Genomic DNA, 17,166 nt, shown 5'->3' on the forward strand with positions numbered 1-17,166 from the left:
CTCTACAGTTTACAGTAGTCCAACCCCTGGAACTAAGTGCATAGTACTATGTGCAGGTGCATTCAATTCACTGTAGAACCGTCAGCCAATCTTCATGATATACAAATTAATGGTACTATGCACAACAACACTGATGTTGAAACTTGATGGAAAACATGCATGAAATAAAAAGACCAATCAATTGTAAAAAGTTAACTTTATTGATAACAATAAGGTACATTATCGACAGCCCTCCATCGTCTTTCAGAGAAGGAATCAAACTCCTTCAAAGCACACAAAACAACTAACTACGATCAATTAAGCCAACAAATGATTTCCTGTATTGGTAAAGAATAAACAGTCCTACTTTTTCAGTTACGGTTCCTTAAATGTTTTAATTACATGTACTGAAAGTTAAAGGAGAACAAAAATGCCATACATCACACAGCAAAAAAGCAGAAGCGCTTTTATACACATTCTTCATTAGTATTTACAGCACAAGTGACATGGTAGAATATGCTGGTTTACTATACTGAACAAAAATATAAATACAACGTGCAACAATTTCAAAGATTTGACTGAGTTACAGTTACATATAAGGAAATCAGTCAATTGAAATAAATAAATTAGGCCCTAATCTATGAATTTCACATGACTGTGAATACATATATGCATCTGTTGGTCAAAGATACCTTACAAAAAATGGGCCTCACAATGGGCATTCAAATTGCCATCGATAAAATGCAATTGTGTTCGTTGTCCGTAGCTTATGCCTGCCTGCCCATACCATAAACCCACGGCCACCATGGGGCACTCTGTTCACAAAGTTGACATCAGAAAACCGCTCGCCCACACGACACCATACACGTGGTCTGCGGTTGTGAGGCCGGTTGGCCTTACTGCCAAATTCTCTTAAACGACGTTGGAGGCGAATTATTGTAGAGAAATGAACGTTCAATTCTCTGGCAACAGCTATGTTGGACATTCCTGCAGTCAGCATGCCAATTGCACGCTCCTTCAAAGCTTTCGACATCTGTGGCATTGTGTTGTGTGACAAAACTGCCTTTTATTGTCCCCAGCACAAGGTGCACCTGTGTAATGATCATGGTGTTTAATGAGCTTCTTGATATGCCACACCTGTCAGGTGGATGGATTATCTTGGAAAATGAGAAATGCTCACTAACAGGGATGTGCACAAAATTTAAGAGAAATAAGATTTTTGTGCGTTTGGAAATTTCTGGGATATTTTATTTCAGCTCATGAAACATGGAACCAACACTTTACATGTTGCGTTTATATTTTTGTTCAGTGTAGTTTGGTATCAACCCCAGGTATCAATTTCTATTCATATCTGTATTACATCAGAAATCAAGCAATCATACATACAAATCTTAAACAAGTATAACTTAAAACATACAATAACCACTTCTCGGTATAAATGTTTTTTTGCAAATAAACATGCACAATGCATTTTTTTTTACATTTCTGGCTATTTACCATGTGCATTTACGGTATCTTTCCTCACATACACACTAACGAGTGGCTTGCACCCCAAACAATTAACTTACTAGATGACAAAACATGTGATGCAGCTAAAAGTTCCGCTTGAATCCAATCCTCATCTCAAATAGTACCCTACACATTCTTTTTATATCCACCAAAATGATCCCTTTTCTAAGACACTTTTTTCATTATACCTTAAAGTTGTAAATCCTTCTATTAAATTTGAATCCAGTTAATAATTACATGAATGTGCCATGTTATAAAATTATCATTTGTGTGCATGGTTTGTTTTGATTAGTGTAACTACAGATTCGCCTGGGTTATATTTTAAAACAAGCGCTGACATTTTATGAAACGAGGGATCCTACTGCCAATCAGAATTGAATCGAATATACATGGAGACAGTTAAAGTAAAACAAATACAACAAAAGCTATGTGCAATGTAAACAGTCAAATGTAAAATGCAGTTATGTATACTAGCTAGGCCTACTAAAGTATGAAATGAAAAATAATGAATGTGATGAAAAATCACATCAGCATATTGAAAGACAATTGTTTGGTACTGAACAATATACAATGAAAAGTATCAATACATTTTCACTGCAAAAAACATGTATTCAAGTTGTAAATCTATCTAAGTGTCTTTACACAGCTAGATAAGGCAAAAAAACAAGAAAACATATAACTAACATTCTCCAAAAGTTAAATTCCAAATGAAAGACAAATGAAAAATATATATATATTTTATTGTATTTTTTTGCCCACTGAAGTCCCCCAGCAGACAGTTGATACCTGCTGATGGAAGAATGTGTTTCTTTGCTCAAGGTGCAGTTCCTCTATGATGATCTGATCGAAGTTAAGATGACCTGAGCAAGTTGCTCATCACTGGAATCAGAGGAAGCACAGAAATAATGGTTATGTTATGTTCACAAAAAATACACAAAAAATACATTGTAATTTAAAATAACTTCAAACCCTTCTCAGCAGACCTTTTTCCAAGGGTTCCCTTGCCCTAATCTGCAGGAAAGAAAAGGAGGCCAGAGAGAAGTAAAGAAACAGAGGAGAAGCAAGACCCACCCAGAGAAAAGGTAGGAAAACAGAACAGGAATACTAGATGGATATAGTAGGTAGGCAGTATATATGAAGGTAGTAGATAATATAGGCAGTATATATGAAGGTAGTAGATAATATAGGCAGTATATATGAAGGTAGTAGATAATATAGGCAGTATATATGAAGGTAGTAGATAATATAGGCAGTATATATGAAGGTAGTAGATAATATAGGCAGTATATATGAAGGTAGTAGATAATATAGGCAGTATATATGAAGGTAGTAGATAATATAGGCAGTATATAGGAAGGTAGTAGATAATATAGGCAGTATATATTAAGGTAGTAGATAATATAGGCAGTATATAGGAAGGTAATAGATAATATAGGCAGTATATATGAAGGCTGTAGATAATATAGGCAGTATATATGAAGGTAGTAGATAGTATAGGTAGTATATTGGAGTAGTAGAGAGAGAGAGAGAGAGAGAGAGAGTAGGACTAATGAGATCGTGTAATAACTAGTACTTACCTTGGGGATCAGACTGAGCTCCATGTGCGTTCTTTCCACTTTCTGGGTCTACACCTGAATGGAGAAATACATAAGCATTTACATCGAAGAACATGTTATGTGCCACAGACAACTTTATAGCGGGACCTCTAGACCCTTGTATCTTGCCCTGAGACATGGCTGCCATATAGGCGTCTACAGCCAGGGCAACCTTGTATCCACTACTACACATACTGTACTGTATGTATCCCAGTCCCATTCACTCACCTCCCTGAATCTTGAAACACAGTTTCTTCTTCTGGTAGGCAAAGTAGCTGGAGGCAGCACCAAGAAGGGCCACTCCTATTCCACTCACTATGCCAGCGATCTGACCAGATCCAGCTTCTACATGTACACAACAAAAAGATCCATTGTTGTTGTTGTTGTTTAGTTGTTAAGGTTACCCTAGATGTTTTCTCTCTGATTGATACTTAGAAAAGTCTATTAAAGAAAGTGTGTGTGAGTGAGGCTATTCATGTTGCATAACTTGCCTTTTTTTCAAAAACACATAGGGCTGTAGCCTAGTTTCACACCAATGGAAAACATTTTGGAACTATAACATAATTCCACAAGGTGGTGGTCTAGAGCCTTTTTATGACGGCATCTGGTTGTAATGTGCTGGCAAAGTACGCCCGGGTGGAAAATAGTGCAACAACAGAACACTATGGGGCCGAAACACAAACATTCCAGAGTTTCTCTTTAAAAACATCTTATATATGCCTCACGGCCACTGAAAACTATCCAAAATGCGACAAAAGACATGAAACCATGAAATCTCAGAGAAAGCCACAACCCAGTGATACAGTGAAGGACATAACACACCCAAATCCAAACACACAGAAAGTAACAAAGAAAGCAATATACAATGGGATTACAGGGAACAAAGACTTGAATTTTGATGGATATACCTTACCAACAAGTAAAAACTGGATTTTCCCATAGAGAACCAGTGTGAGTAATAGTGAGTAAAAGGAGGGTTTTATCATAGTGTATCATGCATTGAAACAGGGCGGTGCCCAGGGTAAAAGCTGGATGACACCCCAACCAAAAGTGACTTACTGCTGGAGAATGCAACCTACCGCCTGTGGCTCCAATCATACAGTTCAGACCAATAACCTTCACTCACAGTCACACATGCAAGCTACATTCTTAGAAATAAAAACCATGCTATGTGTTATTGATCCCCTGCAAAACACCATCAATCAGAACACCGTTCCACAGGTTTTATTAACATCTCAAGGAATACAACAGACAAAGAGACGACAATAGCAATGTGTTGATAACTAACCTCTCTGTTGTAACACACACATCGTAAGAAAAAGAGGTAGCCGCACACTTCTAACATGGTAAGACATGTTGTAATGGAAACAAGATATTGCATTTGAATGCAAGTGGCCAAAGAAACATACCCCAATGAAAAAGACAACCTCCAACCTTACAGCAACATTCACCACGATACATAAATAATTTGTAAATACGCAAGATTTAAATTTTTTATGTGTATAACCTACTGGCTTAGCAAATATATCCTTCATTGTTTCAGAATAAGTAATTCACTTAGTAACTAATGGAATATGAGAGAACCGCATGTCAGGTTGTTCTAGAACACATTAGTACAAAACGTGTTGGATCTTTCAACCCAGTGTTGTGAATTTTGGCTATGATAGGAATATGTGCTGACTAGGCCTCTGTGAGGGGCTGTTAGGACTGGGCTGCAAAAAGCCTTAGTAAGTAACAGGCTTAGAGTAACAGTAATGATGGGCATGTTATGATAGGATGGGACACAGGGAAAAATGTCAAACAAAGACCTTCCATGAGTGTCAGACATCTGTTTTACATCTGGACTATGACCCATAATTGTCAAAAATTGTAAACATCGAGGGCTTCTCTAGCCTTTTATATCTTCATTATCTTTGCATTAATTGCCATGTCATCTGGAAAGACTATCACACAAGAAGGAACACACATATGAAACAACTACATGCAATGCATAAGAATGCCTCAAGAACCATACTAACAGTGGAAAATGTGGTTGCCAATGGAAAGTGGCCAAATATGCAGCCCAAAAAAGGGGGGGACAATAAAATAACTTTGATAATATCAAATCAAATCAAATGTTATTTGTCACATGCGCCGAATACAACAGGTGTAGACCTAGGGGTGGGCGATATGAGCTAAAATTCATATCACGATATTTTCCACTGTCCAGACGATATCGATATGATATCACGATATATGACGTAAAAAAATATGAATCACATTTTAATATCCCTTCTTGGTTAAATTATATTAGTTAAGGAAAAATATGTATTTGAACCTTATATAACCAGAAAGAGTGAGGCATTGGACCGTATGGACCTGAAAAGTTTTTATTTGTATTGTGCAAACATGCATTCCGTAAACATGAGGTAGGTAGGCCTATATATATATATATATATATAAATTAGATATTAAGTAAAATTAAATAAAAAATAACAGGAGATAAAGAAAATAAGGTAATTACAAATTCAAATACGTGTGTTTGTTTTGGCTACGGTCCGTAGATATGTAAAAAACTAACCGTTTGAAACTAAACCTTTCAAGCCTCAACCATCAATTATCAACAATATCAACAAATCTTCACTAGAACTTTCTTCACAAGTTCCGTGCCAGGAATACCAGCATGTTGACTGTTTCTGGCTTTAGTGCTGCCCTGTGACATGTCACCACATTGCCCCCAGTGCTGAATGCCCTCTCAGAGGGGGCACTTGTGGCAGGGATGCATAAGTATTTCTTTGCCAGACAACTCACACGTGGAAAATTAGATCCGTGAAATCGCCACCACTCCAAAGGATCAGACTCGCTGTCTGCTGCCGTTGCCAGAATGTAGCTATTCAGCTCTTGCTCAATGATCTGCCTCTCTGAACATGAGGCAGGTGCACTGCTGGTCTGCTTAAAGAAGCTCCCAAGGCTCTTCTTGGGCTTCTTGCCTGATTGATGAGCAGTGGAAGCTTCTTTCTCCCTGTCAGTGTGATCCTCTGCAAGAGACGATTTTCCCAGGGCTGTGTTCTCCACCAGGAGGGCTTCGGTCTCTGAGGCAGCTCTCACCTTAAAAAATGAAAATAATTAAACTTTATTTGTATAGCACCTTTCATACATAAAATGCAGCCCAAAGTGCTTTACATTTGAAGCAATAAAACAAGAACAAATGAATAAATACCTTAATGTCCTCCAGTTTCTCAGCGGACATGTACCTGGTCTTGAACCTTGGATCTAGAAAGGTAGCCATGGAGAGCAGCTCATCTGTTGCAGGGTCAGTGTACTTGTTATTCAAGTAATCAAGAACCTTGATCTTGATCTCTTTGGTCAGTTCTGTATCGTCCTTGCTCAGATTTAGAACCTCTGCATTTAACAGATTGATGACAGGCTTCAAATAGGACACGCTCACATACGCTTCTCCTGACAGGGCATCTGTAAAGTCCTGGAGTGGCTTCAGTGCTGCTGTGACTGATTCCAAGACCTGGATGTCTTGCCAGGTAGGTACAAGGTGCCGTGTCTTTTTGTCCCCTGCCAGGACCTGTGTAATGGCCTTTTCCTGCTCCAGGACTCTTTCCATCATTTTCAGACGAGATCCCCACCTTGTCGGAGATTCTGTGATGAGCTTGTGCAGGGGCAGGCTTAGTTCATTCTGTGCTGTCATCAGGGCCTTCTGCTTTTTCCAGCTGTATGAGAACGTGCTAACCACCTTTTTGCAAACCCCTGTGGCCCGGGAAATCGCACACCCCTGTGGCCCGGGAGCGTTTTGGACACTCCTCTCTGGAAATTGGGAATAAGAAATCAAAATAATAGGGTGAAAAATAATCGAATCACAATACAATAATAATTAATAATAATGCATTTTTATATAGAAATCACAATACAATATAACTTTTAATCTTTGTTTGAGGATTTACGGCATTTACATTCAACTGTTACACATTTTACAAATCTGATGTGCTTAGATTTAGCCTACGGTACATGGCTGATGTGAGCTGTATTTTTTCTTAATAATAAGCATCATACAGGGTAGGCCTAGGCTACAGTCCTGAAACTTACCAATAGCATTGTGCAGCCTGTGTCCGAAACATCCAAGGTTTGCCCACTTGTTCAGCTGCAATGCCTTGATCATGTTCGATCCGCTGTCGGTCGTCATACAAACTTGACGCGACTCTTTTAATCCCCAGGACGACAGTATGTCCCTCAGCCCACCTGCAATTATTTCCCCGGTGTGGTCGTCTGGGAAATAAGACGTCTGTAGGCACTTACTTTTCAGTTTCCAGTCACCGTCTATGTAATGGATTGTGAGGCTTATATAAGGTTCTGTGGTACGACTTGACCATAGATCGGCAGTAGTGGAGAAGAATGGAATGTTATTTATCTCACTGTAAACTCTGTCCCAGCATTCTGTGTAAAGCTGTGGCAGGCATTTTTGGCTAAAATATTTGCGGCTCGGGATCTCATATCTTGGGTCCAGAGTTTGAATCAACTTTCTGAACCCCTCTTTCTCCACAGTTTGAATCGGTACCATGTCCTTCGCTATGTGATTTGTAATCGCAGCTGTGATGTCTATCCATTTTTTGCTCGTCTTCTCATAGCAAGTACCGGCAGCAAATGATGATATAATTGATTGTTGAGTGCGAGTCTGGCTTGTCTTCGGGCGAGCTCCTGGGCTTACTGTCTCACGCATTCTGGTGCATTGTTCATACTCACGGACATGTATGTTTTTTAAGTGATTGAACAGGTTGGTCGTGTTTCCACCTTTTGCTAAGACAACACGACGACACAACTTGCATAGGGTAGTGTTTTGGTCGGGGTCGGAGATTTTAAAGCCAAACCAGTTCCAAACAACAGAGGTGCCCCCTTTCTTCTTAACCAATTTATCCTCCTGCTCTTGAGCAACATCAATTTCTGTGTTTTCGCTCATCCTGGATTGTAAAGTTTTCCCCCAATAGTTAACCTGCCTCCTAACTGCAGCTGCCTGCACACTTCTTTGTTGCTAGCACTACATGCGTGCAACAAGTGCATGCGACGTGCGCTCATAAAAATAGGTCAACATATTAACATACATTCTTTTATTCGTAAGAACCAAGAAAGGTTGGATAAAAAAAAAAAAAAAAAGATGTAGCTACTTAGTACTATCACTCAGTTGAAATTTGGAACAAAAAAATATTGATGCAAAATTCGAATTTATGAATTCTGAATAAATCGCGGTATCCATGATATTGCTAAATCCATATCATGGCGCGGCACAATACCGGTTTTTACTATCAAACCGGTATATCGCCCACTCCTATATAGACCTTACCGTGAAATGCTTACTTACAAGCCCTTAACCAACAATGCAGTTACCACTATCTTTAGGCTTATAGCTGTAACATTTTACAAAACAGAATCCCATAAGCTCAACACACAGGAATGATTCAGAAACTGTGACTTCAGAAAATAAAGAAAAGAGTGGGTGTGTCAAAGAGGGGATGAGAACACACCCACTCCTTAAGGGATAAAACCTCTGAACTTTGTACTAACTCTAACTCTAACCCAGTGAAAACTGGAGCCTACATTCAGAAGAAAAGGTGCTCTCTAGAACCTAAAAGAGTTATTCGGCTGTCCTATAGGAGAACCCCATTTGGTTCAAGGTAGAACCCTTTTGGGCTCCATGTAGAACCCTTTCCACAGAGAGTTCTACATGGAACCCAAAAGGGTTATCCTATAGGGACAGCCGAATAACCCTTTTGGAACCATTTTTTACTAAGACTGTACCAACCATTTCTTTGTAAGATCAGCCCTAAGAGGTGTTTTAAAGCACCTCAAACTAACACCATGTAAACAACTAATCAGAACACTCCCTCAGATCTGAGCACCAATCAGAACATAGGTGGATAGATGACTTCCTGATTCCCGAAAGTCACTGGGGGCTCATTCATTGGCCCACATCCAAAAGCTCCATGGCCTTCTCTAACAGAGGCACCACTGCTTGCTTTATGTTGGATATCCAAACATGGACGCCCTCTGGCATGTTAGCATCTAGCATCTTCAGGAATTGGCCCCACAGTAGGTCTAGATCTGCAACGACACAGAACCGTTCCTGGGTTTTAGGCTATGGCCAATAGTCTGCACTCAATCAAGCCAATCAGAGTTAATTCCCCTTTATATCCCAAACCAATAGTTCCCAATGTTCCCATAAAGCTTACTGTACTTATTTACCCAGAAGAGGAATTATATTTCTTGCTACTTAGGAATAAATTGCCATCCTCAAGCCTCCACTTGCACTATTTGATCAGGGAATAGCATGTTTCAACACATTTAGTTTGATAGACCTCCTCCGATCAGCGCTGCCCTTTTCATTTGTTTTATTAATCATTGTCAGTATCTGTGCTGTGTTCGGATTGAAACAGGAAGTATAGAACAACATACTCCGACCTTGAGGAGCACACAATAAAACCAGGGAAACAATCAGCCAACTTCCTCTGAGACAAGAAATGGATATGACTATAAAAGCCCGGATGTAGTCCCTCGAGATGTATGGGAAGAATTCCCTGTGACTGAAATGATTCATACTGCAGGCCTTTGACATCATGGTAAAGATGAGTGGTAAGAGTTCATAGAAAGGAGTTGGTGTGGCTAAAGTGGGCGAATACAAACTCTAAAGATTCCACCTAAATCTGGCGCGAATTAGGCTGAGAAATAGCCATTCAACTTGACAAACGGCACCCCATATATTCCTCCTCTGAGACGCTTGATAATTAACATGATTTATTATAGAAATAAATGGATTGATTGTTTTACCTTGAGGTTGATCTGCTGGAGCACCACCTCCTCCTGAAGAGGGAAAAAGAAAGTAAAAAAAATAAGCAATAAATCCATAACTTTGGTACTTTGATTTTGCAGCATTACTGTTTTGAATCATTTTACGAGCAGCACGCAAGAACTTTAGACAAACTTCACGCTATAAATGGCGTACCATTGGGATCTGAGGCTGGGTCAGCGGCACGTGCTATAGATTGAAAACAAAACAGATCGAAGTGAGATACACTTCTACTCTCTCTTAGTATCTGTAGTATATACTTACATTTACATTTACATTTTAGTTATTTAGCAGACGCTCTTATCCAGAGCGACTTATAGTTAGTGAGTGCATACATTTTCATACTGGTCCTCCGTGGGAATCAAACCCACAACCCTGGCATTGCAAGCGCCATGCTCTACCAACTGAGCTACACGGGACATACTAATGTTTACATATCTTGCATTACTCGTCTCATATGTATATACTGTATTCTATACTATCGTAATAATATTTACATATCTTGCATTACCCATCTCATATGTATATACTGTATTCTATACTATCTATTGCATCTTAGCCTATGCCGCTCTGACAATGACATTCCTCATCCATATATTTATATATTCTTATTCCATTCCATTACTTAGATTTGTGTGAGTTAGATATTTGTTGTGGAACTGTTAGATATCACTTGCTAGATATTACTGACTGTCGGAACTAGAAGCACAAGCATTTCGCTACACTCGCAATAACATCTGCTAACCATGTGTATGTGACCAATACATTTGATTTGATTTTGATTTCATTTGAGGAGTATGTGAGATTTGTGGCTGTGAACACAACTCCAAGTGCAATGACAACAAGGGAAGTGGAAGAAGCATCGGCAACGCTAAGAGAGGTGAGAAATGCTATTCAGAGAGGGTGTTAGGAGACATGCCACGCATTTACCCCTATAGCAAATTACCTGTGTGTAATTGGACAGTTAGTCCTAAGGGAAAAAAACATTATTTTGCCCCATGTAGCCTTAGCTCACGTTCTAGACATACTGTACATACAAGTAGCTAGTTAGGCCCGTGTGTGCTATTTACATGTACGTGTAAATGCTCATGAAGACTTCAGAGATTTACTGTATAAAGACTTCATAGAGTTGGTAAAATATTTCCAGATTCCTTTCAACATGTCTTTAGCTTTCTAAAGCTCTCTTCCAAAGGGGCTCTAGTCGTTAACTGTGAGGGCTGAAACCTTCCCCTTACAGTGAGTTTAATGACAGGTTATTTCAGTTTGTTTCCAGCTCCTCTGGACTCTCCACAGTATCATGCAGGATAGCATCAGACTAACAGGCATATGGCACTAATTACATTGGTAACCATGAGGGGTTTTCTCTTCCCTGTTTCTGCTTTTTGTCTCTCTTTTGTAAAGAACAAATAATTACTTCCATTCTAAGTGACTAAGAGGAAAAAGAGAAAGGAAATGCGTATACAGTTTTAAGACAGAACGGTTCTGTTTCAGTCCACAGTGAATTTAGCACTGCAATTAATTTTTATATGGCAACAATGGACCATTTATGTCGGGTCCCCAGCCTCCCCGACATACTCTATTGTGTGTATCTTGACTTATGCTAGTCTGATTAGAAATTACTCTCCCTCAACAGTAAGATTGCAGGCCTACTGTTGGAAGTCAAACCCATTAACTAATTTGTTAGAACAGAACCCTTTGTCTTGCCTGGGACACTACTTCTATAGTTATGTTCATAACAGAAATAACTTATGTTCATAACAGAAATAACTTATGTTCATTACAGAAATAACTTATGTTCATAACAGAAATAACTTATGTTCATAACAGAAACTCAATAATAAAAGCCCTAAATGTCCTACCTCCTCCTCCACCTCCCTTGCCGGGATCAGGCTTGTAGCCACCGTCATTGCTCACATCAAACAGGTCATTGTCTCCTAAGGATCCGCCACCTTCCAGATGAAAACAGTATAGCAACAGGTGAGTCATTAAATCATTATATTTATCCAGGATAGTCTAGTCAGTAACAATTACCACTGCTTTCCAGGGAGTCCTGGGAGTCCATAATAACAATACACAGTAGCACACACATAGTATATGATCGCGAAACAGAGGAAATAAAGGGATACATCCAAACGCTTAGTACCGGTGCCTCCGTCTTTAGGTGGAACAACAGCTGGTTTATCCGGTACGGGATCTATGGATGATAGACATTAGAGAACAAGGAAGAGGAGTGGGAAGAGGACCATTATTTATATTACATTATAACACGTTATATTAACATTTTAATATGTTTTCACACTGTGAAGCATGCCACTAGTCCCTCATACCATTTCGTCCGACATTGGATGTGAAAACATCAGCACCTACAATCACTTAAGCTCTTAAGTGAAAGTGACAGTGTCGTTTAGCAGGTTTTGAAAGCTCAAGAGGCCCAGCTTCTTATTAAGAGAGGTGAGAGTGTGAGAGTCACTGGAGGGAAAGCAGAGGGAAACTCCTTTACATACCTAGCCATCACCATGTCTCAAGACATCTCAAGACAAAAGGTGATGGCTTGGTATGTAAAGGCTGCTGAGGAAAAGCTAAATAATAGATAGCAGTGGGTACCATTCATCACAAGCCTGGTTGATTGCTTGATTGAATGATTGATTCATTGTTTGTTTGTTTGATTGATTGATTGATTGGGTTAAGTTAACAGGGAGGGAGGGACAAAGCGAGAATCCCCAATATAGACCTGCACCAAATAGAAATAGTTCTTCCCAAGACAGAGCAACTAACAATAACTTTGACTTTACCTGGACCCAAGGCATCAGACAGGTCAAAACCCATCCCATCTATGAAGGGAAAATATAACAGAAAACATATGGATTCTATGATTGTATAATTTACAGTCGCAGACATCTCCCATCTTGAGGTCAATACTAGGTTTGCTTTAGGTATGATCAGAACCAGGGCCTAAAAGTAACTGTTTGGTCTGCAGCCACTGTGGCAGGTAGATGAAAAAATCTACCAGCCACTCAGATGTTTTACCAGCCAAAACATTTTACAATAAAACAATTTAAAAAATAAACGGATGACCATGCTTTGTAATGTTTTTAAAACAAGAAATGTATTTGTAAGAGGTAATGTGGTATATTTGTGGAGACTCTTATCTCCCTCACTAACTTTAAGCATCAGTTGTCAGAGCACCTTACCGATCACTGCACCTGTACACAACCCATCTGAAATTAGCCCACCCAACTACCTCATCCCCATATTGTTATTTATTTTGCTCATTTGCACCCCAGTATCTCTATTTGCACATCATCTCTTGCACATCTATCATTCCAGTGTTAATACTAATTGTAATTATTTTGCACTATGGCCTATTTATTTCCTTACCTCCATAACTTGCTACATTTGCACACAGTGTATATATATTTTCTGTTGTATTTTTGACTTTATGTTATGTTTTACCCCATATGTAACTCTGTGTTGTTGTTTTTATCGCACTGCTTTGCTTTATCTTGGCCAGGTCGCAGTTGTAAATGAGAACTTGTTCTCAACTGGCTTACCTGGTTAAATAAAGGTTAAATAAATCAAATCAAATAAAATATTGCTCAATTTCATTCAATTTTAACCAAAATATTAGATGAGACAAAATGTTCAGCTGCCCCTTTAAGGGAGGTTACCTTGGTAACGGGGCCACTCCAGTTGTGTCATGTGTGTCTGTGTGTGTGAGATTTGGGATCTAACTAGGGCTATCAGTTGAAGTAGCAGCCTCAAACTAAAGTTGAAAAACAACCGAGCTTGTGAACAAAACAATGTAAATAGCCAAGAAACACGAGGACAACATCTCACTTTGTAGCCTTTCGAGTAAATTAGACCAACTTTTATGCCTGTGCGCAGCGCCTCCAAAAATGAATCTATTAGCACTTCGCTCTGAGTGCACAGCTCTCCTGCCAGGCAGTGTTACTGCGTGAGGTGGGATATAGGATTCGTACTTCTTTCTGCGATTAGCAGCTATGAAACAAAACAGCAGAAATATTTTGAAAACAGCTACTGCAGCATTTTCTGGCAATAAATCACAACAATGTGCTCATACTTGACTTTTGACTATTTCTATTCACAAATGTAATGCTCGCACTGTAGAGACCTGCAAATTGAACACCGTGGCTGGTGAAATAGACATTCTTCCCCCCAATACCTAAATCTACCCGCATTTGGCGGGTGTTAACTTTATGCCCTGATCAGAACGTCTTACTGTGTTCAATAATCTGATAGCTAGATTCCTGATTCCAAATAGTATGGATGCTGTAATTACAAGTGATGAGTGTTACTTCAGCTGGTTGAGTTAATTTACTTACCTCCAGCTGGTTTTTTGGGATCTACAGGTGCGGGAGGAGGGGCAGGTTTGGGATCTGGAAAGGACATCAAGTATATCAACTATAAGAGCATTGTATTCCACATTGGGCAAATAATTGGACAACATATTTAGTTAAGAACACATTAAATAAACACATTGATGTATCCAGAAGATCTAAATCATCTGAGAGAACAGAAAGAAAAGCTTAGTTGAAATGCATGTGAGCTATACATTTATTTAACATTTGTCAGCCATAGATGCCTTACCAGTTCCACCTTCTTTAGGAGGGATCCCAGCTGGTTTCTCAGGCTCTAAGGGGAGAAAGGGTGAATCAAGGAAGATGGATTAAAAAAGCCTAAACTTTAAACTATAATTCCCAGGCTTTTCACCTTTCAGTCTACTACTTTAAAGCCAGGAAAGGAAAAATTATTCTAAATATAGCAGAATAGAATAAGGTGATCCAGGTTGCGATTTGCTGAAAGTTGTGACTGGTTGAATATAACTGAATACAACAACAGTATAACTATACAATTTGATGCAGTTATAAATGTATCACCCAAATCGCAAACTGGATAAACTCTTAAAGCAAATCAGTGAAAAATAAATCAGAGACAAGGAATGATCCAATCTTATTATCCCAGCACCAACAAGCTGATGAGAGACTTAACACAGCTACCTGTTGATTTAGAAGAGTAACCAAATGTAAGTCTGATACATAGAATGTTAAAGAGGAAAACCCAACACCAGCTTAGACAAAGAGGGACCCATCAACATCTATTAATGTGTCATTTTACCTTCTGGACCAAGAGCATCTAATAGATCAAATCCACCGCCTGGAGATGAAGTAATGTAATGACATGTATTTATGCTTAGTACATTATTATAACACTTTGTCAACACAGAAGAATCTGGTCATGTAGAGGGGTATTTTAAGAAGTGTGACAACATGGGGATGGAAAGATAACACAGAGAAGGCTGAATTCCTAAGACTACACAAAGGAAATCCTAATATTCAGTTGGTAAGAGTCCCTTCGGGGGCTGGGCCACCCTACAGTCACATTCTGTGCTCATATTCTGTTTCTTTAAAGTGGTTATTGATGTGGTTCATGTTGAGTCATATGAGTTGGGACTTATGAGTTGTCTATGTTCCCTTGCTAGTGGCTTCTTGCTTCTTGCTGACTTCCACGGTGTTATATTATGTGACTGGTTTCCCTACCTGGACTGGGATCCTTTGCAGGTTGCTTTGGCTGTTTTGGAATAGTTGAATGAAGAGCAGTCAGGGTGGGCGTGGTGTGGTAACTTCATAAAATAAAGGCGTTACCCTGGCCGCTCATGACGTCACAGCCTCCATAACTTACTACATTCGCACACACTGTATATATATTTTCTGTTGTATTTTTGACTTTATGTTTTGTTTACCCCATATGTAACTCTGTGTTGTTGTTTTTATCGCACTGCTTTGCTTTATCTTGGCAAGGTCGCAGTTGTAAATGAGTTCTCAACTGGTTTACCTGGTTAAATAAAGGAGAAATAAATAAAAATTCTACAGCAGGAAAATAATCCTGCAGCAACAGGAAATGTGAATTATTATGTGGATTAGAAGGAAAATAAAGTCTGAAATTTCAAAGTGGAAATTACAAACTTCAGAAGCCTTTTTAAACCTTAAATACACTACAAGTTTAACATTTCCTGCATTGCAGTTTGAGGTTTTAAAAGGCTTATTGGAGCTACTTTTTATCTGTATTATTTTTCAACTGACACACCACTACAGAGAGCCTACAAAGAAAATAAAGTTGGCAGAGGGGGCCTTGGCTTGAAAGTGTCTTTAAAGAAGAAAAACTTCAGCTAGAAGAGTTGTTAGTATGCAGTACGGGGAACTGTGTTCTGCAAACCACCCTTACCTTTCAGCAATTAAATCCTGCTAGAAAACAAAACACTCTCTCTGTGCCTTTCACACTTGCTTTTCAAAGTTGTGCCCAGTTGTGCCAGTTAGCATTGCATGCACATGTGCTTCCCTATGAGCCAAAGACACTACCCTGACTATAAAGGGCAGACTAGACCCACCCTTGAGTCATATACTACCACACTAAGATGAGTCAGAACTCTTCTGAGAGCTGTGATTATAAAACTGTACAAGAAGTACACAAGCGTTGTAGTAGCCTACACGTTTGTAACAGTGTTATACTGCCTTGCTGTTACGGTAACCGCATGTCATTCTCAGCTGTGCAACTAAAAACTGCACGGATGAGTGGGATGGGAAACAAATGCATGCAACAGCCACGTGCCCTAACCCAAATAGACATAGCACATAACATGGGGGAGGGGGGCGCAGACATGGGAGTTTCCCAGGCTATTTTCTTGTCTAAATCTATAAACGTATTTCTACTACTTCTAGGCCAATCTTGTGTGTACCTTGTCCAAAGGATAGGCCTAAGCTAGACGTATAACTTTAAATAGGCCTACGTTAACATCAACATAACAACAACAAAAACAACAAGTAAACAACAATAGTCCTGATCGTTATTATCATCATATTATTATCATTATCATAATAGCTATTCATAATAGGCCTAATAATGGGTTAGTTATGTATCTTGAGTGGAAAAAAACCTTACCTTGTGTTTTCGTCCCTATAGCCAGAGTTACAAGCAAGGCAATCCATAAGCAAGATTTCATGTCTGCTGAATAGGAAAAAAACTTTTTTTTTTTTTTTTTCCTGAATTATCCGATGCTGGATCGATATGGCTATTTTGTCAAAATAAATCGGTAACTTTAGGGTGTGTCAATGTGCGGTGCTGTCCTTCTTGCCTACCAGAACTCGAGTGTTCTCCAGTTACAAATTGGCAGTCAAATTTCCAACACGAATGAAGAGCAGTCAGGGTGGGCGTGGTGTGGTAACTTCATAAAATAAAGGCGTT

The 17,166-nt window shown here is 39.2% G+C and overlaps 1 protein-coding gene across 14 annotated transcripts; it reads right to left on the minus strand.

The window, feature by feature from the left end:
- Positions 1-179: 179 nt before the first annotated feature.
- Positions 180-17,132, minus strand: LOC311112418 (CD99 antigen-like protein 2). Of its 14 annotated transcripts, none has more exons than XM_084155539.1 (13): positions 17,061-17,132; positions 16,864-16,929; positions 15,043-15,081; positions 14,515-14,559; positions 14,250-14,303; positions 12,699-12,737; positions 12,050-12,100; positions 11,766-11,855; positions 10,063-10,095; positions 9,888-9,920; positions 3,312-3,428; positions 3,066-3,119; positions 180-2,367 (listed from the first exon to the last, which is right to left on the minus strand). In XM_084155539.1, exons 2-13 carry the CDS (start codon positions 16,922-16,924, stop codon positions 2,339-2,341), a joined length of 645 nt encoding a protein of 214 aa, XP_084011665.1. In that variant the 5' UTR covers positions 16,925-16,929; positions 17,061-17,132; the 3' UTR covers positions 180-2,338. The 14 variants fall into 14 exon arrangements, with proteins under 14 accessions (XP_084011665.1, XP_084011666.1, XP_084011669.1 ...); XM_084155540.1 differs by having other exon boundaries at positions 16,864-16,926; positions 17,061-17,117; XM_084155543.1 differs by lacking the exon at positions 15,043-15,081.
- Positions 17,133-17,166: the final 34 nt, after the last annotated feature.

Source organism: Coregonus lavaretus (genome assembly GCF_964263955.1).
Source record: "Coregonus lavaretus genome assembly, chromosome: 38".
In the NCBI taxonomy this organism is placed as follows: domain Eukaryota; kingdom Metazoa; phylum Chordata; class Actinopteri; order Salmoniformes; family Salmonidae; genus Coregonus; species Coregonus lavaretus.